The 27,180-nt window shown below is 36.2% G+C and overlaps 4 protein-coding genes and 1 pseudogene across 8 annotated transcripts; 3 read left to right on the top strand and 2 right to left on the bottom strand.

Moving 5' to 3' along the window:
- Positions 1-857: 857 nt before the first annotated feature.
- Positions 858-8,396, bottom strand: LOC121744335 (calmodulin-binding transcription activator 2-like). Of its 2 annotated transcripts, none has more exons than XM_042137850.1 (13): positions 8,192-8,396; positions 7,400-7,519; positions 6,894-7,009; positions 6,562-6,650; positions 5,614-5,656; positions 5,316-5,457; positions 5,132-5,233; positions 4,878-4,973; positions 4,274-4,782; positions 2,972-3,660; positions 1,944-2,514; positions 1,329-1,652; positions 858-1,135 (listed from the first exon to the last, which is right to left on the bottom strand). In XM_042137850.1, the coding sequence occupies exons 1-13, from the start codon at positions 8,229-8,231 to the stop codon at positions 1,022-1,024; spliced, it is 2,955 nt and encodes a 984-aa protein (XP_041993784.1). In that variant the 5' UTR covers positions 8,232-8,396; the 3' UTR covers positions 858-1,021. The 2 variants fall into 2 exon arrangements, with proteins under 2 accessions (XP_041993784.1, XP_041993785.1); XM_042137851.1 differs by having other exon boundaries at positions 8,166-8,394.
- Positions 8,397-11,839: 3,443 nt separating this feature from the next.
- On the top strand, positions 11,840-14,525 carry LOC121743132 (ubiquinol oxidase, mitochondrial-like). The gene is made up of 4 exons (XM_042136326.1): positions 11,840-12,352; positions 12,944-13,072; positions 13,745-14,233; positions 14,320-14,525. The coding sequence occupies exons 1-4, from the start codon at positions 12,029-12,031 to the stop codon at positions 14,377-14,379; spliced, it is 1,002 nt and encodes a 333-aa protein (XP_041992260.1). The 5' UTR covers positions 11,840-12,028; the 3' UTR covers positions 14,380-14,525.
- A 620-nt stretch (positions 14,526-15,145) lies between these two features.
- LOC121743133 lies at positions 15,146-17,512 on the bottom strand. Of its 3 annotated transcripts, none has more exons than XM_042136329.1 (4): positions 17,318-17,512; positions 16,364-16,520; positions 15,648-15,791; positions 15,146-15,298 (listed from the first exon to the last, which is right to left on the bottom strand). In XM_042136329.1, exons 1-3 carry the CDS (start codon positions 17,495-17,497, stop codon positions 15,658-15,660), a joined length of 471 nt encoding a protein of 156 aa, XP_041992263.1. In that variant the 5' UTR covers positions 17,498-17,512; the 3' UTR covers positions 15,146-15,298; positions 15,648-15,657. The 3 variants fall into 3 exon arrangements, with proteins under 3 accessions (XP_041992263.1, XP_041992264.1, XP_041992262.1); XM_042136330.1 differs by having other exon boundaries at positions 15,146-15,288; XM_042136328.1 differs by lacking the exon at positions 15,146-15,298 and having other exon boundaries at positions 15,523-15,791.
- Positions 17,513-21,949: 4,437 nt separating this feature from the next.
- On the top strand, positions 21,950-25,435 carry LOC121743366 (putative pumilio homolog 8, chloroplastic). Of its 2 annotated transcripts, XM_042136660.1 has the most exons (6): positions 21,950-22,200; positions 22,414-23,663; positions 23,735-23,897; positions 24,287-24,450; positions 24,653-24,908; positions 24,985-25,435. In XM_042136660.1, exons 2-6 carry the CDS (start codon positions 22,417-22,419, stop codon positions 25,090-25,092), a joined length of 1,938 nt encoding a protein of 645 aa, XP_041992594.1. In that variant the 5' UTR covers positions 21,950-22,200; positions 22,414-22,416; the 3' UTR covers positions 25,093-25,435. The 2 variants fall into 2 exon arrangements, with proteins under 2 accessions (XP_041992594.1, XP_041992593.1); XM_042136659.1 differs by having other exon boundaries at positions 21,950-23,663.
- Positions 25,436-26,477: 1,042 nt separating this feature from the next.
- Positions 26,478-26,587, top strand: LOC121746293 (annotated as a pseudogene).
- The last annotated feature ends 593 nt before the right edge of the window (positions 26,588-27,180 follow it).

The following is a 27,180-nucleotide window of genomic DNA, read 5'->3' as shown; positions in this document are numbered from 1 at the left end:
ACGAGGGGTGTTCTGAATCCTTCTTTGGAAACCGGATGATTTTGTTTATTCTTTTGTTTTAATTTGCTCATGGAACTGACTCCCATGATTTAGCCTTATTGAGCATGAATTAGCTGAATTTTAGCTGTATTGTGTTGTGAAATGGTAGTCTAGTTTAAATATTGTTTTGATCCTAATTTATAATTTGAGTAATATTAAACATAACTTTGATGGAATTAAAGTTGGAGCTTGAATGGATACTGTAGGGATCGGAAGTTTAAATTTGTACAAGTTGGGGAATTTTGTCTAATTTTATTTTATATGCCCAAGTTGAACTTGTTTATTTATAAATTGCGAGTTAGGATATTATGTTTGAACTTTGAACCAAGAAAAAGAAAAAAAATATCAAATCCTATGCCACTGCTGAGAATTTGGAAGCATTGTTTTATTTCTTGATTTAATTACCTAAAGTTGAAGTTGTATTTAAACTAATTTAGGTACCATGGTTTAATAATTTGATAGAATAAGGTAGGTTAGTATATTCCTTATTGACGAATTTTGGTATTAGGTTCCAAAATGTAAATCTTGTTGGTACTTGATAATTTAATTTTAGGCTATAATTGTTGCTTGGTGATTTTAGAATACTGGAATAAAATGGATGAAATAAAACCTTTTATAGTTTTATTATAAAGAACAATAAGAATGGAGGGATAACAAAAAGGAAAATGATGTCTACCAATATACATCCCAATTCAATATATTAATTGGAAGAGATAAGAATAGTTCAATTATATTTATTAAAAGAACATAAAGTATATCAAAAGGTTATATATGTAAAATTGGTTTAGAACACTAACTCACCGTGTGACCAGCCATAATAATACATGACCAAAGAGCTTTATCGAAAATGATTATAGACATTCTACAACAACATTCTATAACATAGATGTGTGTATATTATATATACAAACTCAAGAACTACACATACTGATACACTGATGTCTTTCTGTAGTTAGAGGGACTACAATTACAATGTATGCACTTACTCGAAGGCAAGAGACATGAAAGTGTCGTCGTCCAATAGACTGGAAATGTCGAGCAGCTCCTCGTCCGCGCTCATCATTTCTGGGAACATCGATGACATATCCGAACCTTCCTGCTCAACACAAACACTCAGTATTTCAGCAAGATCATTAGCAGCCTTAGAAAATGAGGTTTCCTTAATTTCGACCAAATCACAGCTGATAACAATCAACAAGTTTTTCTACCTAAATAGTTGAGTCAATAAGCATTTCACATTGTACTTACATGCTTTTCTCACTCATCAATCAAGTTCAAGTTATTACTACCTGATTTTCACGGAACCCTTCAGCAGCAGTTAGAAGCCTACGATACTGAGCTCGCCCTTCTGGATTTTGAGCCATGGATTGGACCCTTGCTAGTGCTTTTTGCATCCTTTCTTCAGTTTGTTTTCTTCCTTCCTTTAGAACATCATAATCATCTTCTGGCACTGGCAAAGGCTGGGCATCCGGTTCTTTCTGGACTGCATCTGATCGAAACCCACGCAATCCACTTCTTTTGCGTCTCCACCGCAAAATCACCTTCTCCAATATTCCAACTGACCAGATAATGGGTTTATATTTCTTCCTCACCTGATGGCCCCTTACATGAGCCTTCAGCCGAAACCAAAGAAGCGTCAGTTCTAATGAGGATTGTTGGTACTTTAGATTTAAATACTTTTAGATTACGATGAGTAACGTTTGTGCTTAGACCTATAATAGATCCAGCAACGGTGAGTTGGTGAGAGACCACTACTTCAGCATTACTATTTTGGAAGATTAAAGTAGCATAGTGTAATATTATTTGAAGTAACATATAGTTAGCCAATGGAAAGACATGAATATATTCTAAGACTATAAAAGAGAGAAAACTAAGCACAGCTTGATATAAGAGAAGAAAAGCACCTGAATTTTGACAATTTTTTGACGAATTAGTAAAAATTCTTTTCTTTTCTTCCAACCACGGTACTTTTTCTGAATCTGTAGAGCAGCAGTATTGGCCATACCATCAGAATGACCAAGCCTGGATGGTTTAGCAGCAACAAGAGAAATTGCATCTGGAGTCAGCAACTCATCAGACTCCTCCTGATCAATAAGCTTTTTCCTCTGAAAAGACTGAATTCGGAAAATTTGGTGTATGCGAGCTGCTGCTTGTGTGGCATTACATACTGCAGCAAGTGAATCCTTTAGTGAAAGTGTATCTGGAACATCTGCTCCAGTTCTGGGAACTGCTAAGCGTTCTGAAACTGTCTGTATTGGTTCTAATGAAGAAACTTCTGCAGTTCCACCATCATTTACTCTAAGAGTTGAGAGGTGTGACGTCAAGGACGTCTCGGCAAGGAAGCCAGATATTCCCTTGTGTCCACTAGAAGAAGCCAGGTCTGCAGGAGTTCTACCCAGTGGGTATTCAGCTGATGGATCCGTCAGTGGTCCAGGAGATGCACCAAGAGAAACAAGGACAGCAACTACATCCTCCCTGTGAGCAAGAAGAGAAAGTGAGAAAAGTAGTCAAAACTTTAGCCTCTCCGTTCGCCAAATGTTTCTCATTTCTTTTTTCTTCTACGACACCCAACGTAATCCATAAGCACAGGATGGATGCTAGTTTTTTTACACCAAGCTATGGCTCTGAAGATCATCCACGACATATTTCAGAATTCTTATATCAAAATCAAGTGAAACATTAATTTAAGTCAAACTTCCATACATGTGTTTTACCAATAAAAAATAACCAATCATTGAAAACGAATGAAGAGTCGAGAGGAGCAGCAAGATATTAATAAACAACAGGACAATTATCATCGGTAAAGCAAAAGAGAATATTCTGCTCGAAAAACATAACCTCTTCTCCAGGAGAAAAAGGAATTAAATTGGAGCTGGCCATTCAGGTGAATTTTATGAGAAGTTAGGTTTCCATAAAAAAAGTTGAGTTTTACCTGCCATAAGCTGCGGCCCAATGAAGTGCTGTAAAACCATTAACATCACGGAAATCTATGCTAACTCCTGAGACTATTATTGGCTGGATGGCCCAATCAAAACCAAGAGCAGCAGCCAGGTGCAACACATTTTGACCTCTCTCGTCAATCATTGTAAGCCCCTTACCGTCATCAGCGGCCCGGCTTAGAAGCCAAAAGTAAAATTTCTCTTTTAGATGCTTTTTAAGGAGCATCTCCCCAATCACCTTCAGATGTGACCCATCATATTCTGAAATTTCTGCCTCCAGGTCATTCTCCTCCATCATTGAAATTATTTTATTGGTTACACTCAGTTTTTCAAATTCATTTCCACCAGAATGTATAGGACTTCCAACAGGTTCACGGTGCAATATCATCTCAAATCTCTGATAGAGATGCATCACAATGGCATTATCTCCATTTGAATTGATAGAACCAATAATTTGGTCTGGTCCAGACCTATATTCAAATTCACGCAACTCACTGCAAGCCAACCTGTTTGAACAAGTTACATAGAAAGGGACAAGTCCCGGATTCTGTAACGGAGCACAGCAACAAAGAATACCATCTGCTAAAACGTCTGCCTGAACCTCCATTTCTCCAAACATAATGGACCATCTGTATCTAGAAAACTCTTCACTGCTCGTAAGAAATTTTCCAGTAATGAGGACCTGGTTGATGTCACGAAAAGATATTGTTAGCAAAGCTTGAGGGGGTACTTGGATGATGATTATAGAGATGAGGGAACAGAACGAAATTTAAAATGGTGTTATGTTCGTAACAAGGATTGGGTATGTGCATGGTGATTGGATAACCTATTCCTCAGGAACTGGTCTCACACTTCAATGTTGGGGAAGAATAAAATTAATGCCCCTCAACCATTGTAACTATCTCCATTTTCTATTTTCCCATTTTAACCAACCACACCCTACTATGGTTTCACCTTTAAACTACCATATTGACCTAGCACAGAAATACACAATGAGAGGCTGCATTGTGTATTTCCTTCTATTTATTTCGTATTTCATATTCAAATTCATGCAACTCGCTGCAAGCCATATTAATAGAGAAACGATATTGATATGTTGACTACACTCATAGATATGAAAGGCAAGAGCAATTTTGTTTCTTTTCATCCTAGGTATGCTTTGTTTCCTTCTATTTATTTCGTATTTCATATTTATTTTCCTTTAAAGTCCATGCATAGGTCCAACTTGTGCCATTAATAACATGACCATACTTCTGTGGAAACTTGATACGTTATTAAAGAACAGAAAGAAGTACCTTTGTATCCAAAGTTGAGTAAGCCCAGCTAGGTGAAAAGTCAATAATAGTAAAAAGCTGGTCCTGCGAAACTGAAGGATTCAGTGTATGTGTATCCACTTGCAGCTGAGCTGACATAATAGGGTCATACTCGCTTCCCATACTACCCCAAGAAAGTCCATTACTTGACTGCATATCTAGATCACCACCTTCTCCAATTTCTTTTGCAATCCACCGGGAGAAGCTGTCAACTTTCTTCAAGCCGTCCTCTGTTTGCAACCCATTAATTAGAGGTTTTCTCAAGTGGAAAGAGTAGCTTTCGCTTCCTGTTAGTGTCATTCCATCCTCCATATTTGAATTTGTTGCATTTCCAGTATCTGTATCTGAGAGGAACATTTGAATGTTTCTTTGCCCAGTTTGCTCTCCTTGATCTGAAGGAAGAAATTTCTGTTCATGCAATGCATTAAGCACCTGCCAATTGTCCTGGGCAGGAAGAAAACACTGTGATTCCTGTCCATAAGCAGTCTCTCCTGTTCAAAAGCAGCATGTTAGGCAAGTCCAGTGAAGAAACATGCAATTGTTTGAATGGGTAATTGGGTATGAATCGTGTTATATACAACAATACCAGCAGCATGGTCTGGCAGAATTTCCTGCCATGATGGCAAACCATCTGTGATTTGAGCCCCACTTATGAGACTGCCTCCGCCACTTTTATTAACCCCTAAAGTGAAGAGTAATTCAGATCAGATTCAGAAACATTTTGATTTCCTTAACAAAAATAATCAATAAATAGAAATGAAAGCACTTTCTACTTCACCGCTTTAGCATAAACAGGGATGGAAATAAAACAGAAAATAAGGAGAAACATGAAATAGATACCTGAATTAAAAAGTTGATTATAGGAGCTTGATTGGGCAGTATCATCAATCGATGGAGACTCCGAATATGAATGAAGTGTGTTACTTGCTTGGTGATTGCTCTCTGAAGTTCCACAGAGAAAACAAGATATTAATTAAATCATCTTAATACCAAAACCAACATTCAAAGAGAGAGGGAGAGGTACCAGATTCAGCATCTTCATATGCTGAAGACAAGGTGCTGGTTGGGCTTGTTCCACGGAAACTGGAAGTTAATGAGCTCTCATTTTCAGAATTCGGTACTACTCTGTCACTGTTTCTAGCATAGCTGTTGTTTGTCTTATTACCCTGCACGGATGTAAAAAAGAAATTTTTAGCAAAAAACTTAAAAGCTACACCTTTTGCTTTCCTAATATCTGAATTCCATTACATCAAGTTTAATATCAATAAGAAGCCACACATCAAAACCATATTGAATATTTATTCTTAAATAAAACATCTGACCTTGACTTCCAAATAGTGGACAAACACTATGTGCATGAGATCCCTGCACGATTAGAAATTTTGATAAGAAATGATTGATTGCTACAATTGGTTTAAGATATGGAAGAGTGGAGTTGATAAGTGGATCAAATAACAACACCTCCCAAGTAAAGCACTCCGAAGTCAGAAGTTTTGCAAGATTTTTAAAAGATACATCAAAATATGATAAATAAAATGGTGTACATATGATAACTGTGACTTAGAAAGACTTAAGAATATGCATTAAGCCAAATAAAAACATACAAGTCCAAACAGAGCTGAGGCAACAGACAACAGTTCAAGTGGCAGGATACTAGTTCAAGATTTCAGCAAGTATCAGTATGAAGTAGTCTCGAACAAAGTGAGCTAGAAAGCCAATTCATCATCTGTGGTATACATACATTATTAGTTAATCTAAGCTCCAGTACACCTTAAGACCATAGCTCTAGAAATCAGGTTTGATTCCATTCTTATACAGTTATACACATACCAAGATAATCATGGATCAGGTAAAAACATGATAATTAACACCAATAGTTAGTGGTTGCTGGTTAAAACATTCACATGGGGCTAGTGCTTATACATACTGTAACCTTATAGCGAGTGAACTGAGATCAAGTTCAATATGAGATTTTTAAGGCAGCCAACTCTTGAAGTAGCTAATCAGAAGAATGTTACTCGCTCCATTCCATGATAGTTGAGTCATTTCCACTTTTAGCAAAAAGTAACACATATTCTCACTCTTACTTTATTCTCTCTACTTTTCCCTCTCTCCTACTTTATTATCTATTTATTTAATATACTATACATCTCTTTCTTAATCTCCGTGCTAAAAGAAATGACTCTACTACCGCGGAACAGAGGGAGTATATCATAAGTTCCGAGATTCTAATGCAATATGTTGCCTTGAAATAAACAGCATACACTTACGTCTCAAGCAACCAGTAGCTGCGCCTTTGAAGGTTTTCATCATCCTCTCCATGTGCATAATAACAATTCAACATATCAACACTTCCGACCTAAACTTAAATGAAAATCAGCAATTAAGCTGTGAACATAGATGCACAAAAAATACCTAGAAGCATGTCAGCATAACCAATTTGCAAGACAAAATGGTTAAGAAAGATTAAGCCATATATGTGGCTAGTACTTGAGCACCCTATCCGCCATACAGGGATGAGCCAGTATCAATGAAAATAATTCTTACAAAAACGACCGTCCTACATTTATCGGTCAGACTGCAGTCCTATCTTATGGCTTACCTTCAGTTTCTCGTGTGCTTCCTTGACAGTTTTCCCGTCCTTTTTCTTCCTCCAGTTATGAGCATCCTTACGGAAGTACCTTAAGATCTTACGATTGAAAAGAAAAACAGAACCACCTGAAAATAACGTTCCATCTTTAGAAAATTGCTTTCTAGCTAATGTACTACATGATACAAGAATAAAAGACTGTCACTGAAACAAATTTTTAAGACAGAACAAAATTATTAGCAAGAAAATAAAGTTTTATAACTTGCTTAGAGTAGATCCTAACTTATAATCCACTAACCACATTATCAGTTCTAGTCGTGATAAGTTTGCTTGGTAGTTAATATCGATGAGTTACATCTTATAACATGATTCCATAAGTCAATAAGAATGCCTGATCAAAGAGAAATATAGAATAAAACTAGATAAATCAACTCCTTCATAATTAACGTACTAAATTAACCATAAACAAAAATTATATATGAAGTAAACATAATACTGAGTAGATGAAGAAGACATACTAACTGGTTTGTTCGGAGCCTCAGGAGAAATATGAAACTTTTCATGGTTTCTAAGAATTTCACAAATTTCAGCAGGTCTCAGCCACCGATTTTGAGCTTCTGATAGTATCTGCTTAATATCTGCAATTTAAACATAATAAATTAGGTCTTCTACTAAACAATCAAACATATTACAGACAAAAAATTCCTTATACAGCCATGTTGCAGTAACATACATATTTGGAAACAGAGAAAGCTGATTCGTACTTAAACATTCAAAACTGTGCATACCAATGAAACTGGATTAAACTAAAGGATTGATTACACTACCTAAATATTGAAATTATCATAAATAAACTAAAGTCAAGAGAATCTAGTTCTACATATGGTATAACCAGCTAGTAACAAGCAAATTCAACTTTTCAGAAATTAAACATTAATAGCAAGTTGTAGATCCTAAAACACTGATCGATTGCTCCATCATAGTACATCATAGGTTGGGCGATACAAATCAAAGACCCAACCAAAAATGGTGAAAAACGATGCACTAGCTGCGGAAGAGCTACACAGAACCAATCAAAATCAATAAATATTTGCAGTGGAGATGGATCAAACAAAATTAAATCCGCTAGATTAACACATAATTGACATAAAACAGAAGAAATGCCCATCGCAGCCTAATCGGTACCTCCCCCCCCCCCCCCCCCCCCCCCCCCATGAGTAATCTATCGGAACATCGTAAATTCAAGCTTCAAACTAAATTCTGACTATGGTGTCACTAACTAACATTAATTCAGCAAAATTAGAGTGTACCCAAACGGAACCCTAGATTATACGATCCGCTCTCAGCCATGAATCACTAGATCGCAGAGGACAACAACTCTCGAGTCAGCTCATAATCTATGGATGGATAATCTAATATAAAATCTCCACAATATCTCTGCTGTATTATTGAGAGAGAATGAATGAATCAGATTACAATGGAATCGTTCTCTCTACGAAGGAGGCTAGAGCAAAGTCAACTACACTTGTGGTAGCCTATGGCGTTCCGACGCGTGGCTAAATACAGATATTTGTTGTCTTAATTATTTTTGCTTGTGAAATAAGACTGTCAAAATCTCATTAAAATTTCTCAATGGAAGGCCCAAAAATTTGATTATTTAAACCTGTCTTGATTATATCAAAACACAAACAAGATAGAATTTTTATTTCTAATATTTAACCTGACTTATTTTCGGTCAATATTGAAAGCTAAGTTTTCGACAAACTAATTACAGTATCAAATTGTTTTAATTTGTAACAATGTTGTGGCTATCCTACAAATGTTGTGGCTATCCTACAATTGTTTCATTAATAATATGTTGTACTAATTGTGAAAAGTATTCATTTCGTACTACTGTATATGTATATATCAATTAAATTCCAAAATTTGAACTCATGGGATTGACCAACATTCAATAATAAAATTTAATTTAATACTATAATTTTCAAGTACTCGTTCGTAGTCATGGAATGACTGTTAGGTCAGCCGATCACACATGACTCCACCTCCATCCATCTTTTGATGATAAAAGATTATAGAGAAATGGCTCTTTAGTGCTTAATTGCGATTATTAAAAGTTTAATCAAGATCATTCCAGTGGAGGCAATTGGCATATTCTTAGGTGAGAGGAATATAAAATCAGAAACATGAAAGGATCCAAAGCAATTGTTTGAGTATAGGTTTTAATTGGAATCTCTCTTTCACTCAAAGCATTCCATAGACATTAATTAGAAAAAATATTATAATTTTTTTTACAAAAATCAAGGCTTTTATCTCCTATTGTATATTTTCTCTCAATTTATTTTTCTTCGCTTAACTAATTAAACATCATTCTTAAAATATTGTACTCTATCCGTTCCCTAAAAATGAAACTCTTTTATTTTTAGTCCGTCCTCTAAAAATAAAAACTTTATATTTAAGAATTTTTTTCCAGTGAGATCCATTTTCCAGTAACATACTTTTCATAAGATCTCTCTCTTATTTTACTAATTTTGCATTAAAACTCGTGTCATTTCAAAAGTTTCTATTTTTAAGAGACAAGGAAATATGAAAAAAAAATGTCAAACTTAAAAAATGAAGGTACTAGTATTAGATTATTTCTTAGACATGATAGTGCGTGATTATAAATAACAAGATACTGTAATGTTATATGTGAGTCAAATACTCATTGAGTTGTAAGAAGAGAACATTATCAATATGTGTGGACAAATTAAAGAGCCTATAGAAAATAATTTCAATTTTGCATACAGTTTGACTGTGTCAAACCAATCGATGAAGACTAAGTCTTATCATATGATACTGTGCTTGATGAAATATATTTAGGCTCCATTTATTAGTAGGTGATTTTGAGAATATATTGCTGTGAATGATGTTTGCTAAATTATTTTAGTCTGCGACGCGAAAAATTAATAAAATCAAAAGGTCCTACCTTAGTCGAACTTAAAATCTTGATAAATATTGAAACATAGTAATCATATTCTCATAAATTATAAAAATCTCAAGAATCATAATCTGAAAAATTATAATATCATAAATCATTTCATTTGACCAAACAAACAGAGCCTTAAGTCTCACTATTATCTTTGCAATCAGGTTATGATATGGAATTTAATTATGTAAAAAGAGATTATATACTATTCAAATAATAAAATTAACAAAACTATTAATTTCTTTAAATAGTACTAGGAGTTTTAAATTATTAAAACAAGAATATTGTGCAATGATATATATCATTAAAATAAAAAGTAAAAGTACAGTATTTTAAAGATATGTTTTACCTTAATACATCGATCCAAAATGATACAAAAATGACTTCTTCATATACACATTCAACTAATCAGCAATGATCATGATCTCTTTGTCCCTCATTAACGCATTAACTTACCTCAATATTTAGTTTCTTCCGTCCCCATTTAATTGACAATATTAGTTTTTATTATTTTTTATAATAAATTTTACATTTCACTAATTCATTTCAGTCACATTTTATTATAAAATTAATATATAAAAATGAGATTCACATTCTACTAACTTCTTTTAAACCTTAAAACTTATGTCAAGTCAAACCAGTGGCGGACGCAGGAATAAATTATGGGAGGGGCTTCATAGTAAATTTTTTTATCGATATATTCCCTTCATCCTAATAAAGATGACCTCCATTTTAGCGTAATGGAATTTTATAAAGTGTTGTTTTATGTATTTAGTGAAGAAAGAGAATGAAGCAGATATAAAAGTACTTTTATACAAGTTTGAATGCAGAACGTAGACTAAATGCAAAAGGTCATTTTTAAATAATACGGAGCTCATGATTAGATTGTTTCTCAGTCTTCTTCCTAGATACACTTTCTCCGTCGGCTGCCATTGTTTAAGTTTCTCTCTGCAATTTTAAATCTCAGCCCCTCCTTCTCATTAATCTCTCAACAATTTAGACTTCAAAGGCCTTAAACTGGAGAGGGCTAAAGACACATTCGGAAAATTTTTTAAAATTTTGAAATAGAAATATTTAAAAAAAACAAGTTGGGAGGGGCTTAAGCCCCTCATGGGTTGTTACTAGGTCCGCCACTGAGTCAAACGATGTCAACTAATGAGGACGGAGGAAACAATAATTGTGCACAGGAGCAATTCTAACGTTAAAGAACCGACAAAAAGGGAAAAACAAAGGGAAATTGGTCCCTAAAACCATAAACTGTCTTAAATTTGGTATTTCTCACGAACTTTAAAATTGGTATATAATATCGCAAACTTTGCACTTTGTTTGGTATTTCCCACGGCATGTCTATTACTATATTTGACTAACTTACGAGACTTTTTTTATCATACTTGACACAATAAAATCAACGTGGTTTTCAACATGACATTTTATCTTACATGTTATGAACTTAAAAAGTGGTTTAAAATATTATAAAACGAATCACGGTTGCCTACGTAAAATAAGATTTTGATGAAAATATCTTATTTGAGTGAGTTTGAGAAATACCAAACAAAATGCAAAATTTGTGATATTAATTACCAATTTCAAAGCTGATGGGGAATACCAAATTTTAGGTAAAGTTCATGATTTTAGAGACTAATATCCTAAAAAAATCAAATGTTCATGAAAAATTCCACAAAAAATTAAAAATAGGACTAGTTTGGTGTGTTCGTGTAAATATTTAACTGGGAATATCAATAATAAATTTGATGAAATTATGAAGGCTTAATAATAAAAATAATGGTAAAGAAAGCATTACTGGCTGCCACTTTGACTACACAGAATAGGTTTCATGCTGCGTCCCCTGCAACCGCTCACACCATTTACTTCTTTCACTATTCTTGGAGAAGAAGAAATACTACTAGCTTCCCAAAATCTCGGATCACTGCAATACCCATCTTTGAATAATCCCATGCATCTCAGAAACCTACACCACCCACTCAGGTCATGCCACATAATCACAATGGTGGCGGCGATCACCTACTTCACCGAATCACGTTATTCTGTTTTTCCCTATAATATACAAACCTGCCACTATCCCCCACCCTTGCATTATTGCTTAGGCAAACATTAATTAATCTGCAAAACTAATCATTTTATTTCAGAGACACTGTTTTCGTGTATCACCGGCGAATAAATGAACCACTTGATCGCCAGATCAGTGATGCGGCGCGCTGTCGCCGGCGCTAGCCCCCTCTGCTATGCGGCGGCGGCGTTGAGGACGCCTATGTTGTCGCCGGCGCCCGGCGTTCAGGGTGAAGGTTTGAGCGCGGCGTTGCAACGGATGATGAGTTCCGCGGCGGAGCCTACGTCGTCGCCACCGCCATCAGCGGCGAAGGCTGCGAAGAGCAGCGAGTTGCCGCCGGAGAAAGGTGGTGCGCTGGTTTCGAGCTACTGGGGAATTTCGAGACCTAAAATCACGAGGGAGGATGGCACGGAGTGGCCGTGGAACTGCTTCATGGTAAATAATACGATCGCATTTTAGTATTTCGGTTGAATTGTGTTTTTTTTTTATTGTTGTGAACTGTGATTTATTCGTCGGAGGAATTTGGATGGTCGTAATTGATGCACCTCTTTACTAGTTTTACCGTCTGGATTTTGGTGAAATTCTAGTGATCGTTGTTTGGAGCTAGACCCTGAGGGTTTATCGATGAGCTAGAAGCTACAGCCTACAGGGTAATGATTATCCATGAATTTATTAACATAATCGTAATCGATGCATCTGTTTACACGTTTTCCGAGAATTGCAATGTTCGAAGTCTTTTGTTTGGGGGAATAGGAAAATATCTCCTATGATTCAAATTGCTGGTAAAATGTCACCTATGATCTCAATTTGCTGATAAAATATACTCCCTGTCATCTCACATTGAATCGCTATGATGGTGCATCATCTGAACTTTTTGATGATAGATAAAATATATCTGTAATCTCAGAACTTCAAGCAATCACAATAGCTTAGTGGTTCAATAATTCAGTATTATTGTAGTGTTTTTGATCTTATTGAGGATTGCACAGTGTTGTTTAGGTTTCTGAAATCGTTCCAATTTTGCAGCCATGGGAAACTTATGCGGCAGATGTATCAATTGATCTCCACAAGCACCACGTTCCAAAGACCTTCATCGACAAATTAGCATTTCGGACAGTGAAACTTCTCAGAATCCCTACGGATTTCTTTTTCAAGGTTTGTTGTCTTTTTTATTCATCCTCTTGCTCTACCCACACATGTCGATGTTCTCATCCGAAAGCTCTGTTTTCTGAAATGTGTATGAGTTATAATATTTGTGCTTGTGTTTGCCTTAGGAAATGAAGGCAGGAAGAAGAGTTTAGACAGTCTAGAAAATAATTGTACATATCCAGTTGCTACAATTTCCCCTCTTATTTGCATCAAAGTTCACGAATCATAATGTTTACTATGAACTATAGGAAATGTTATGTTTATTGATTTGACTTGGCAGAGTTCTTAATGTTGTTTCAGTAGAGTGATATGCCAATTCGATTAGTCCTTGAAGTGCAATTGTTATGTACACTTTATGCTTTTTATATTGTAGGAAGCCTGTGCACTTACTCCAAGTATATGCTTACTTTTATGCTTATATCAACCTTCTAAACTTGTGGTCAAGAAAATTTAATTAAGATTTGAAGAAATCACAGTCAGTTTGGTTTAAGGTTCTAGAATTTAATATGAATCTCAAATTTACATGTTCATTTCTCTGCTGTTACTGGATACATGAAGTTTGAATGGTCGCTCTTTTTTCAACTTAAGTTAATATAGTCTATGGAATAATTTGGAGATGTGGGAAGCCGGAATCAGGCTCATATTTATTTTAGCTAATACATGGCATGCCATTTGCAGAGGCAGTATGGGTGTCGTGCAATGATGCTTGAAACAGTGGCTGCTGTTCCTGGCATGGTGGGAGGAATGCTGCTGCATCTGAGGTCTCTTCGCAAGTTCCAGCAAAGTGGGGGATGGATCAAAGCATTGCTTGAAGAAGCTGAGAATGAAAGGATGCACCTGATGACGATGGTGGAGCTTGTGAAGCCCAAGTGGTACGAGCGGCTGCTGGTCCTCACTGTTCAGGTCGTCTTCTTCAATGGATTCTTCGTGATCTACTTGCTGTCCCCGAAAATGGCTCACAGGGTTGTGGGTTATCTAGAGGAAGAGGCTGTGCATTCTTACACCGAGTACTTGAAGGACATTGACAGTGGTGCAATAGAAAACATTGCAGCTCCTGCCATTGCAATCGATTACTGGAGGCTTCCGAAAACTGCAACTCTCAAGGATGTTATCACTGTCATCCGCGCTGATGAAGCTCACCACCGTGATGTCAACCATTTTGCTTCCGTGAGTTTACACAATTATATCTATCTTTGACATTACGTACATGAAACCATGGGGTGAGGTAATGTAACTCTGTTTTTATCGCGCAGGATATTCATTATCAGGGAAAGGAGTTGAGGGAAGCACCAGCTCCTGTGGGATATCACTAGATGTTCTTCTTCTCTTATGCTGATGAGTTCAAAAATAATGTTGGATGACTTACTGTTATTGGTTAATACAGTGTCTTTGTCATTTTACTTGTGTTTGGCACTGGCTTTTCATAAGGAGCAAATCGAAATCATTGGATGAGTATTAATTTTGTTCATCGCATATAAGTATGATGGCATGTTTCAGTATAGTTTGCTATATGTATATGGAGTATATAATTTCTACGTTATTCTTTAAAAATTTACTCCATGTAGCTATCTATTATTGGTATGAGTGAGCATGACCTGGTCCTATTTGAGGCGACGTCGCCGTCATTGCAAACTCTGGGAAAATAAACTAAAATTTTCTTACACTTATCTATAGGAGTATTTCTTAAACTATGAAGATTAACTTTTGGGTTTTGAATTAGGTTATTTTCAATATAAAAAGGTTGTGTTTAAATCCTCAACATACAATCTTTTTAATCTGGAAGCTTTGTTTTCTTTCAAATAAAGAGAGTATCAATGATAGTTTTTCATTTACTTCATAATGACTCAGAATCCTCAACTTATTGGATGAAATAGATATAAGCATTTTGCTAACTGAGTCATGTTTCATCTGTCATTTAAAACTTGAAGGTCAATTTAAGTTTTAATGCTTCCGCCAAAAAAGACTGAAAAATAATCCAAATCATATTTGTACAAGTCATGTATAGAGAGCCAAAAATGAACTTGCATATAAGAGAGAGTGTGTGTGTTTGTGTTTTGTTTTTTCTTCCAAATTTCAGCAAATATGAAAGATCATCTCATTGCCTCAATCCATATACTGATATACATGTGGTCTGTCCAAGATACAGAAATGTCATAAAATAGAACACCCGAATGTAAAAGGATCACTTCATTTGGTCTGTGCCAACTTAAATTTACGCGTACCTGGAATAACCTAACAGATTTCACCTCTATTAATGCCGAAGCAAAGAATGAAGACGATAAATTGCACAGCAGTAGAAATATTTGCAAAGTTAAAAGCAGGAACACAATTCTCTATCTGGTATCATCATGAATGAATTATGAACGTAGAACTTAATACTCAACTTCACTAGAGACTGTAATCCCACCTACTACAAGAGTAAACCAGGCATTGAGCTCATGCAAATGAACAGCAACTAAAAGGTTGAAAATCATGATAATTCACTGCAGTTATTCAATGTAAGACTTTACAGGGATAATACATTTGGATCCACATGTACATAATTTGCCATCTTACTTCAGTATGACAAGAGCAAACTTACATGATGGAATTTAGCGGTCAGTATTAAGTGATTCTCTACCACCAAGAGTCTTTATTATAGCCTCTAGAAGTTTTATCTCTTTATCCCGCTTTGAAATCTCTTGCTGTTTTGCACACAGTTCTTCCATATGCAGTTCAAATACTTCTGAAATAGATAGGAAACAACCTTAAATAAGATCTACACAACTGTTTGTGAAGCATGTGGGAACACAATAGGGAAGCAAAAATCAATATGGCCTATAGTTGTAGGACATCTAGGCAACTCGGTAGAAAAGAAGCTTCTTTTCAAAGCTGCACAAACTTTTGAATCTGTAACACTTCTGGTGACAATATATTGATGTTGAGTATCTAAAGACAGTGAAACTTGTGAATTTTGCACTTGAGTACATTCAAAGCTAAGTGCTGAAGCTCAATCTTAAGTGAAATACGATTAACCATCTTCAACAAACCTTCCTGACGCAAAGCTTTTTTTGCTTGTTAGAATCTTAAATGACAATGCCATTTTGTGTACACATGCATGATGCAAGTATGTAATCTCGTTCAAAACTAATCAGCGAATGAATTCTTAGAGCAAGTAAGAATTGGTGCAGTACATGATGTTAGCCTATAAAAATTGAGGGTTCGTCACATAATGATGTTTGATAGTAGGAAATGTAGCAATACTTTAAAACTGATTTTCCCTGAGTATCTTATAAGAAAGGAACCAAAGAAACATACTAGAGGTGTTCTCGAGTTCTTTTGTGATTTCTATAGTACGCAATTCAGCAGCTTTCTGTGCTGACTCAGCCTGCCGTTTTTCATTTCGTGCACGTGCTGCTGCTGAAATGGCAGCATCAAGTTCTTTCTCTAAAGTCTCAACTCTTTGCTCAAGAACCTGTAGTCAACAGTTTGTAAAATTGCAAACCTGTCAACAAACGAGTAACTCATTGCTTCAAGCAATCAAGAAGAAGGTTAAAATCATGTACTGATATACATTGTAAAACCAAAATTAAGGTGGCATGTCATCTAGTAAACTGTAAAAGTGTCTCAGACTAGTCTCTATCATTGGATTAACATTCTACGATTCTACCACAAGCCAAACAAGTCTAATAAACAATAAAAATTGATTCAGCAAAACAAGCCAACCGCTTTAAATTCCTCCCAGTAAATTTGAAGTGGCACTAAGAAGACTAACTCAAAAAACGAATCAAACATAAAGAAGCAAAATGGCATTTCTACAGTAAATTGGCAGATTATGATTCAAATTCAATAATACCACGCTTCAACTCTTTCCCAATAAACATTCCCCAAAATTTCAGAGTAAATATCCATAAACCAAAATAGCAATTCTGAAAGTGACGGAAAACAATAAAAGTCAACAAGTAGCATAAATGGCGAGCAGCTAGAACCCTCGATCCCTAAAATCTGATAACAATTTACAGCAAAACCAATCAAATATAACAAACCGTGAGCAGCTAAAGAAAACAGTACAGAACCTCTAACTATGATCGTTCTAATTCGGCAAGCATTTAAAAGCAGAAAAACATTATAATCAAACACCACTTAGAAAACTCCAAATCCAGATTTAAAATAACAGATACTGTATTAAGCTTCAAATCAATTCTTCAAAAAACTGAAAGCAGTTCTCAGACCGCATCGACGAATGGAAAGCTGAGTTAGCAGAATTTAGACCTTGATCGAGCGAGCTTGCTCGGAGCTGAGTGAGGCCTTGGCAAATGTTTCATCGTCGACGTAAACAGCTTTCTTGATGAGTAATTTCTGCAGAGAATCTAAATTCGACGCCATCTCCGTCAGATTGCCGATGGCCGTCGTCCATCGCTCCGCCCCTTTCACTTCCTCTCTCTCTTCCATTTTTTTTAATCTCGTTTTCTCACTCCATTCCTTCGTCTAGTTTATATTTTGGGGTCAGAATCGCATATTCAAATTTTCAAGGGGCTAAAGTTAATTAGTGGTAAAAATATCACAACAAATTATCCATTTTTTTATTCTCACAATTCACAAATACTATCAAAATCACATTTGTTAAAGTAAATATAAAAAAAATACTTTTATGCTAATAAAACAAAATTAATACAGTAAATATTAACATTCAATCATAACACGAATTTTATGGCTGTGGAGATAGTATTAATAACATTATAATAATAATATCAAATTTTGTGAAGATGTCTTTATTTTTGTACTGTTAACGAAACACTATACGAATGTAATAGGAATACAACACTGCCGAAAAAAGTACGGATAGGTATACAAAAATAGGTGTGTACAAATTTGTGTGTGTAGAGTTATAGGTTAATATATTTGGTAAAAAAAACTTGAGAATTATGATGCTATGATTTATTTCAAACAAATACAAGTAGGTAAGAATATTAGCAATAGAGGGCCGATGGGAGGGCCTTCCCCATCAGCCCTCAACGCCCCACCATAGCAGAAAAGGAGCCGCCGACCCCCCCTCCTCTCTCTCTCCCAAATGGCTGATATATCAGCCTATGCCGATGAGAAGGGCCCTTCGATCAGCCCTCCACTATGGAGGAAAGGCCGACGATCGGCCCTCTCATTTTAATTTTTTCTTTTTTTGTTTTTTTTTCGAAAATTTTCTTATTTTCTGTATATATATCTCCATTTCCCATCACTTGCACTCTCATTCCTCCACTTTCCAACACTTTGACCACTTTCCCCCACTCATCTTTTCACTCTACACTTCGTCTCTCTACAAAATAGATTATGGCAACTCTCCCCAATTATCCGGCGATGGAAGCCCATACTCAGGCGGAACCCAAATTCCGCCCGATACCTAAACTCCATCCACTCTGCAAAATCCCTACTTCAACCAACCTCCACCATCTCAGCAAAATCCCTACTTCAACCAAGTTCCCGGAGGCAACATATTCGGCAGAGGATTCACTCCTTACTTTGTCGGTGCTGGTAGGCCAATTACCCCACAGGCGTTCCACTGGAGCATCGGAAGAGGAATCGACCCGAATTACGGGGACGTGGTGTACCGGCCTGAGATGATGAGTTCTACACCCGACATTCACGGATCGACAACTATTCCAGTCACAGATCCGAGCTTCAGCACAGAAGAGTATGAAGTGGAGGAGATGCACCCATCACCTCCAAAAGAGAAGGGGAAGTGGAAGGGGAAGGCGCAAGCGAAGGGGAAGGCCGCGGAGCCAGAGGCGCCTTGGCGCCTGCTGCGAAGGGTAGGAGACCGCGAACACATTATACGCTAGCTGAGACGCTTGCTCTGGCAAGGTGTTGGATTGATATCGGCGAGGATCCGGTTGTATCGAACAACCAACAGAAGATTGGTTTCTGGACCCGCATCGCGCAACGATACAATGAGGAGGGAGTGAAGCCTAAAGGGGCACCATCTCACAAGGCGCCGGAGCTTCGCAAGCATTTCGAGCGTGTCATGTTCCACACTGGTAAGTTTCATGGCATATACGAGAACAATTGCCGAATGATGACGAGCGGTATGAGCTACGCCGACGTGCGGGATTTGTCACTAGCCCAATTCACGAGTACCATCAGCAGCGCCGGGTTCCAACATTGGGAAGCCTACATGAAACTGAAGGATCAAGAAAAATTTTGGGCTGGAATTGAGGCGGCAGCGGCGACAGGCTCGAGGAGGACGAAGCTCGTTGGATCCGGGAGTTTGAGCTGCAGCGGACGTCAACCTACTTAACCGAGTCGGTTGAGGTAGTTCAACCCACTCCTCGACGCCCAATGGGAGTGAAAGCGGCGAAGGCAACGGTGAAGGGGAAGGGGAAGGGGAAGTCTCAGGGTAGCGCCTCCCAGTCGACCGGGGGGACGCAGAAGGTGATGTGAGAATTGCCGGATACGCTCAGCTGCATTAGTTCTATAGGCTGTATCGAGAAGAATCGGATGATCGTGTGAAGACAGACATCTGGAAAACTATCAATCGGATGAAGAAACAGATGGGTCTGCATTCCGCCGACGAAGTTCTAAAGTCTTGGTTCTTGAACTTGTAATTAAAAATATTGGAATAGTAGTATTAAGTTTCATAATGGTATGAGAGGCTAAAGATATTCGAATTCACTCGAAATCTGTATACTACTCTTATAAAGTTTCATATTTTCATTATAATTTGTACTTAGGAGTATATTGTAATGATATATGTCTGCGCACTCTCGATCTAGGAACGTAAGTGTGTACATTATGTATGCGCCATGTTATAAGAGAAGAAACACGAGATAGTCACAAATAACATGGTGTAAAAGCACTCAAAAGTTGCACATATCAGACAAGTGCATGTCGGACAAAATCGTAGTTTTTCGAAAAAAAATTATCTTGTGAAGATCACCACATTTTGTAGTTTCTCATCTTCTTTAGTGATGATAACCAATCTTGTTTTGTGTTTCAATTCATTTAATTTTATTTATTATATCTCCGTATTAGTTTTATAATAAAATGTGAGAGAGAATGATTAGTGAAATATAAGTTCACTACCAAAAAATTATAAAAAGTGAAATGTGACAAATTTTATGGAACAGACGTAAATAAAAAAAATGCGACAAACTTTCTGAGACGGAGAGAGTAAATTTAAGGTTGCGCTAAGATGAATTCAAACTCATGACTTTCTTTCTCACTTAATTTACACCCATACGTTCATCTAGTCTCTTATTTTTTAATAGATTTCTTTAGAGCATTTCCTTTATGAATCATAAAATATATATATTTTTTAATTTAACTAATTTCACTATGTCAAATTCAAATTTAATTAGCACATTTCTCGATCAAACTTGGAGATAGAAACCACATTTAATCAATTAGTGACTTCAACCCTAAGTTGGCCGGGAAGTATATTGGTTTTAATAAATTTAAGATACATTTTCTAAAAATTACACACACGCATATAAAATTTGACACATTTTTTAGAAACCACAAGAAAAAACCATTTCCACAAGAAACCACATTTCTAGAAATGAGAAATAACCAAAAGTAAATTTGCCATTTTTAATTTTTTATAATGTGGCCCTCTCATAAACGATCAATTATTGGATTTGGGTACTCTAACGCACATATAAACATTATATTATATACACGATAATAAAAATAACATGTTACACAATTAAAAACTTTCCACCTAGATTAATATTGCTTTTTACTAATCAAATATTGCTTTTTACTAATCAAATATTGCATTCGGATATTTAGAAAAAACATAGAAACATTCCATAGAAATCTTACAATTATTAGTCCATGCAATTAGTTTATTAAAAGAGAAATTTATCATTCAAGATAACATTTTATTCCATTCTCATATCCGATTCTTTTCACACTATCACTATCAGTTCCTACATTCTTTTTTACCATCCACAACCTCATAATTTACAATTGAGCCACACTTCCATATTAAAATAGAAATTTAAATAGACATATATCAACACAATTCATAAATAAAATGGGAAATTACAAAATAGCCATATTTAATTGTAATTTGTATCTTGAAGCAAAGCTCCCTAACATGAAGCCATTTTTGGATTCTGGCAAAATGAAAATGGATTGTGACATAATATGGTCCACAATCTCTATTATTTAACATATCTAACTTTCTAAATAACTCATGGAATTGGAATCAATGAATACAAACCAGCTCAAAATTTTGAAAGAGATTAAATTCTTTTGATTTTGATAATCAACTAACTTAAGTACATTCAATAATCACGTTCGGTTACAATTGCACAATTATTATGCAATAAATTGGGTATAATTGAGATCATTTGTACACCTTTTTTACTAAATCAACTGCCCACTACTTTACTTTAAAATTTCTAGGTTAGTTCAAAAATTTGTCTGTACACGCGCCCGTGTAAAGATCCATCGGTTGCGTACAATCGAAGCTCACTAGAGATTGAATCGACGATATAATTAAAAAAACAAAATCAATTTTTTTCCGTCAATTCATTCTGCATACAATCGAAGCTCACTAGAGATTAAATCGACGATATAATTTATATCCTGAAAAAAGCAAAATCAATTAAAAAGGAGAGAAATAGGAGATGCAGTTCACGATCTGTTCAACAGTAAAAATAGGTTAGTTAGTTTCCTCTGTTTTTTTTACAACTTTTTCAGTGTAAAAATACAAATTTCACTGTAAGTTTTTTCCTTTTGCTGATTTTTCTCGTAAAACCGTTTGATGAAAAAGCGGTATACGTGTCCAGCCAGCTCAAATTTTTATACGATTTGAATCGAGAAAATTTCTCACAAATGATTATATATATATGGAAATGGTGTATATAGTTATATAAGTAAGTATAACTGTAGGCAGAGGAAGAATTAGAGAGAGAGAGATGGAGCTCCTTTTCTTCTTCTTTAATGGCGTGTTAGTATATTAGCAGTGTGTGTACAACTATGTAAAAACTCCATCTTTGCATGCTTCACCTACTGTCGTCTCCACAGGAAAAAAGAAAACCAAAAACCCATTACAAAAATGGCGGAAAGCCATAAAAAAATCTTTAATTTAATTCCCCTTTTTTCCATTTCACTAGGCCCTAGATCTAAAACGCGTTGATTCTCTCAATGATCGGGTATTTCGATTCTTAAATTTCTGTTGTGAAATTTCGTTTCTGTTGTTGTTGTTTTTCGTTGCTCTGTTTTGTATTGTGGCTATTGTTGTTGTGTTTGTTGTGTTTGTGGGGAGAAAGAGAGTGAAGAGAGAGAAAAAAAACATGAAGAATGATGACGAGATAGATATGTTATTAGGCGAGATCCCTCACGCAACATCATCACTTAATCTTCAGGAAATGGTCATCAATGCCACCACTCAGTATCATCACGGTTTTGCTCATGCATCGTGTGTGACTCAGAAAATGAGTGCTGCTGAAGCCTCGAAGCGCAAGACTGCGTTTGCATCATCGAACTCCCCCATGAGCGGCTTCTCCCTGCAACCCGGCTTGTTCTCCGGCGATGGGAGGTCTCCTTCGGATATGGGATCACTTTCCCCGCCCCAATTCGACGAATTCAACGTTTCTGGGGGCGGATTGTGTTTGGATTTGAAGAGGGGGAATGAGGGCAGCTTAGCTGATTTGCACAAGAGCTTTAGTGGTATGTGCATTAGGGATGAGTACGGTGCTCAGTCGCGTAACGGGAGCAGCCGGAGTTTGGGGGGTTCTGATTTATTTAGGAATAGTTTTAACGTCTCTGCTGCTTCGGGTGTGGGGGAAATGGCGCACGATCAGGGAATGGCGAACTTGTTGGCGTCGCGGTATTCTTCCCTTAGTCACTCTGATATGAGGCTTGGTTGGTCTGATTTTGGAAGGCAAAATGGTTTGGCTAACAACGGTTTCCCAATGGGATTCGTGTTGCCAAACGCACCGCCTTCTTTAGATAGTCCGTTAGTTGGAAATGGAAACAGTTCTCCCTTCTATCCTCCGCAGAGCAGGAAGAGCCTGATTGAATCTAGTGATTCTTTTTACTCTCTGTCGCCTCGTTATAGTGAGGATAGCTTGATTCGTTTTAACGAAAGAAACAAGGTGGTGCCTCTGCGTGTGAGGGTGCCTAGAGGGAGCGTTGAGCCCTTTGGCAGGGAGGATAGCTTGATCATCCAGGGGGAAGGTCTCAATCACGCGATTGCAAGGCAAGGCATGAAGGGTTTCCATCATGAGAATGGCGTGTGGAAGGCTCACGAGAGGAGGTCGCAGCTGGAAGACCATCTCCGCACTGCTGAGAGTCCGAAGATGCACTGCCCTTTCAACCGGCCGATGAAGTTCAGCTCCCTTGCTGAAGCACAAGGATACATCTATCACATAGCCAAGGACCAGCAAGGTTGTCGGTTCTTGCAGAGGATGTTTGATGATGGAAATTCTCTGGATGTGCAGATCATATTCAACGAGATAATCGATCATGCAGTTGAGCTGATGATGAACCCTTTCGGAAACTATCTTATGCAAAAGCTGTTGGAAGTGTGCAATGAGGAGCAGAGGATGCACATACTGTTTAGGGTGACTGAGGAGCCAGGGAAGCTCGTTAGGATCTCTTTAAATACACACGGGTATATGGCATTTGAATCTCGTTTCACTCTCTTTTTTCTGAATTAGCTAACCTGTTGTTTTTGTATGTCAGCACTCGTGTGGTGCAGAAGCTGGTTGAAACTCTCAAGACAAAGCAGCAAATTTCCCTAGTTATCTCAGCCCTCGAATCGGGATTTCTAGCTCTGATCAAAGATTTAAATGGGAATCACGTTATTCAGAGGTGCTTGCAATCCTTCCCGGCTGAAGATAGTAAGGTAATTACTATCTTTGTTGAACATTTCCTATAAGATCTTTGTTCATGTAGATTTGCTTCAGCTGTCACTTTGTGTTTTCCTTTGAACGGGGAATAAATTTTTGTGGTTCGCAGTTTGCAGCATCGCTCAAATTGTTGGGCAAGATTAGACTATATGAACTTGAAAATCTAATCTGGTCCAAATTTATAGTTGAATAGGAAGAAGTTTAAAGTTAAACAAATTAGATATTTTCAGTGAAAGGAGAGATAGTGCTAAAGCGATGAATTTTGCGGTTTCCATACAGTTCTGGATCACCTTCTGATAATATTATAGGACTTCTCAACAATCACAAGTTTTTAGTGTTGGCAAAAATGAAGCTATCCTTTTTCTGATTACCACTCTGTTTTCAGTTCATTTTTGTTGCGGCTGCAAAGTACTGTGTTGACATTGCAACACATCAGCATGGATGCTGTGTTCTACAACGCTGCATCAGCCATTCGACTGGGGAGCATCGTGAAAATTTAGTTGCCGAGATTTCAGAGAATGGACTTCTGCTCTCAGAAGATGCATTTGGGTACTAAATTCGTATTTAACATTGTTTATGCTTTACTCAGATGTTTAGGTGCTCGTAAAATCAACGAAAATCGAACTTCTTTCCATGAGACTTAACTTAAACATCAGACTATCAAATTCTTTACATTCCCTTTTACCTGTGTGTTTCTTGATTCTTGTTCTATTACATTTCCTAAAAAACTTAATTTGAAATTTGGATGCAGAAATTATGTGGTTCAGTTCATCTTGGAGCTAAAGATCCCATCTGCCACATCCAAATTGACATCTCAGTTTGAGGGAAACTATGTGCACCTTTCTTCACAAAAGTTCAGCAGCCACGTCGTTGAAAAGTGTCTTTTGGTATGTGAGGAGGTTCGGACAAACGTCATCCATGAACTGCTCTCTTCTTCCTGCTTCGATCGCTTGCTTCAGGACCCACACGCAAACTACGTTATCCAAACAGCTCTCCGTGTTTCTGAGGTACTCCAACACTTTCAATTCACACAATAGTTTCTAAGAAATGGACCATCTCACCTCATCACTACTTTGTTATCAGGGAAACCTCCACAATTCCTTGGTCGACGCCATTGAAACTCACAAGTCAATCTCACGTAACAGCCCCTACTCGAAGAGGATTTTCTCGCAAAAGCTTTTGAAGAGGTGATGCGAGTGCGACGATGTATAATCATAATTTCTGGTAAGCACGTATCTGTTGTTGTTCTTGGCTAGCCATTTCCACATGGCTCTATAAAATGGAAAGTTTTCCTCACTTTCCTCGGCCACACCATTGCTCGTTTGCGTAAGAAGAGTTTAGAGATGGAGAACCATATCTCTAGTGGCTCATATAAATTTCTATCTCCTAGCTCTGGCTGCATTGTACTATTTTGTTGTGCATGTAGCTTCCTTCACAATAACTACTATTATTTTGGGATTTAAATTATTAGATTCTTCACTCTTGCAGGGAAGATGAATATTCTTTTTTTTATATGTACCTTATTTTCCTCAAATTTTGATGCCTTGTGAAATCATTGTTCCTTGCAGTAGTATTTGGTAGAGCATTTAGATTTTAGATTGCTGTGGGATAAGAAAAGTGCTAATGTGGAATTTGATTAACACATAAACCTAGTAGATGAGATATTATGTGTGATAGAATTGGTATATAAAGGTTATCGATAAATGATGTTCTTGTGTAATATCGAGGGGGATAAATTTAAAGCATGGAATTAAATAGGTTTTGTTTGAACGTAAAGATATCCACTTATTAAGCCCACTAAACTTGCTTGGCTATGATTGAGACTTATTACTGGGCTTCTTTAAGTTTAATAATTGTAATAAATTAATAATAATAAGTACTTATTCATCATTCCTCTTTTGTGGTTGGTTATTGATTATTTGTGTATCTTGTTAAGTCAACATGTGCATAATAATAATAATAATAATAATAATAATTTGAAATGTAATGTAAAACTGGCCATATTTATACCTCCATCCTGAATAATTTTTTTTTATTAAAATTTCAGCAAGAGTTAGGCAGAAACTGGCCTCCAAGACCATATACACAGAGAGATTCATCAATTCGCATTCATGAATCTCAACCCCATTATGACATTTCCAATATTAGTAACAGTGCCAAACTAAAATCTATATAACACCCAAAATAAGGGGAAATGTGTTTATCTGACAACATAAATATTTGGAGGGCATTTTATGCTCATTATTAAAATATGAAGCACGTTAGCAATAGCCAATTGGTTTATATGGATAAGTCTAGAAGATGGTGACATGCTGAAAGCATCTCATTTGAGATCGATATACCATTTTTAAAATATCAAGAAATGTAAATGAAAAAAGTTATTGAATTAACTTAAATTTGTTAGTCTTATTTTTATATTAATAATTATATAATTAAATATGAGTGCATTAAGTTAATAGAATGTAAGACTTATTAAATATGGTAAAAATGAAATGAGACATTTAATGATAGACAATGTAAAATCGCAAAATGAGATGTTACATGTTGGAGTTGGATGAAGGTAGTATTAAATTGTTGTCCCTTTGAGGACATCCGATAATATTGAAAAGATATAGAGAAGATTAGAATGACTAATGCACAAGGATGACACGCATAAATCGACAAATGAAAGTAGTATCAAATTATTAAAATTTATAGCAAATATTTTGTGATACACTAGTATATTAAAAAAATCATAATTTTGATTGATTTTTTATTTACTTTTCGTCAATCGCATAACTTTCAAAAGTAGCAAATTATTCCAAAATTTTCACTTTTTTTTGACATTACGATTATCTCATGTAATATCCACTAGTCATTTAATATTAGTATAAAATTTCCAACTTTGTTTCTATAAAAATACAATAATTAACAATAAACTCAATAAGCTAAAGGCCAGTTGGCAAATTTTGCTCACATGCTGAAAAAAACACTTATGTATATTGTAAACAATTTAAAAATAAAATTAAACACTAGCTCTGTCCAAAAATAACATTGAATGATTGAATCTACCGTGGTGTATGTGTGAACGCGTTCAAGCACAAACCAGAGCCATACAATTGACTTGTCCAATCTAAGTTAAATCCTAGCAAAATAAATTTCTTCTAGTGTAGTAAAAAATATGTATTATATATTCTTCTGCCTTTAATAAATAGTTTATTTGATACTATAAGATTGACTGAAATTACTACTTTTATTATAGGCCATGGATATTCGAAAGTAATTATTATACTCCCTCCA

The sequence above is a fragment of the Salvia splendens genome, chromosome 8, assembly GCF_004379255.2.
Source record: "Salvia splendens isolate huo1 chromosome 8, SspV2, whole genome shotgun sequence".
Classification (NCBI taxonomy): domain Eukaryota; kingdom Viridiplantae; phylum Streptophyta; class Magnoliopsida; order Lamiales; family Lamiaceae; genus Salvia; species Salvia splendens.
The sequence above is the reverse complement of the archived record's forward strand: the minus strand, read 5'-3'. Positions and strand labels throughout refer to the sequence as shown.

What these genes read in the sequence shown, in the direction of transcription:
- LOC121744335 (XM_042137850.1), bottom strand. Translation starts at nt 8,231, where the DNA reads ATGGCTGAGAGCGGATCGTATAATCTAGGGTTCCGTTTGG. An exon ending in TCCACTATTTGGAAGTCAAG is followed by an intron (nt 5,458 to 5,613) that starts GTCAGATGTTTT and finishes ACATCCGTGCAG; the next exon opens with GGTAATAAGACAAACAACAG. An exon ending in TGGGCCGCAGCTTATGGCAG is followed by an intron (nt 2,515 to 2,971) that starts GTAAAACTCAAC and finishes TCTTGCTCACAG; the next exon opens with GGAGGATGTAGTTGCTGTCC.
- LOC121743132 (XM_042136326.1), top strand. Translation starts at nt 12,029, where the DNA reads ATGAACCACTTGATCGCCAGATCAGTGATGCGGCGCGCTGTCGCCGGC. An exon ending in GGCCGTGGAACTGCTTCATG is followed by an intron (nt 12,353 to 12,943) that starts GTAAATAATACG and finishes CCAATTTTGCAG; the next exon opens with CCATGGGAAACTTATGCGGC. An exon ending in CTACGGATTTCTTTTTCAAG is followed by an intron (nt 13,073 to 13,744) that starts GTTTGTTGTCTT and finishes TGCCATTTGCAG; the next exon opens with AGGCAGTATGGGTGTCGTGC.
- LOC121743133 (XM_042136329.1), bottom strand. Translation starts at nt 17,497, where the DNA reads ATGGAAGAGAGAGAGGAAGTGAAAGGGGCGGAGCGATGGACGACGGCC. An exon ending in AGCAAGCTCGCTCGATCAAG is followed by an intron (nt 16,521 to 17,317) that starts GTCTAAATTCTG and finishes TGTTGACTACAG; the next exon opens with GTTCTTGAGCAAAGAGTTGA. An exon ending in AGAACTCGAGAACACCTCTA is followed by an intron (nt 15,792 to 16,363) that starts GTATGTTTCTTT and finishes TATCTATTTCAG; the next exon opens with AAGTATTTGAACTGCATATG.
- LOC121743366 (XM_042136659.1), top strand. Translation starts at nt 22,342, where the DNA reads ATGAAGAATGATGACGAGATAGATATGTTATTAGGCGAGATCCCTCAC. An exon ending in ATCTCTTTAAATACACACGG is followed by an intron (nt 23,664 to 23,734) that starts GTATATGGCATT and finishes TTTGTATGTCAG; the next exon opens with CACTCGTGTGGTGCAGAAGC. An exon ending in CAGCTCTCCGTGTTTCTGAG is followed by an intron (nt 24,909 to 24,984) that starts GTACTCCAACAC and finishes CTTTGTTATCAG; the next exon opens with GGAAACCTCCACAATTCCTT.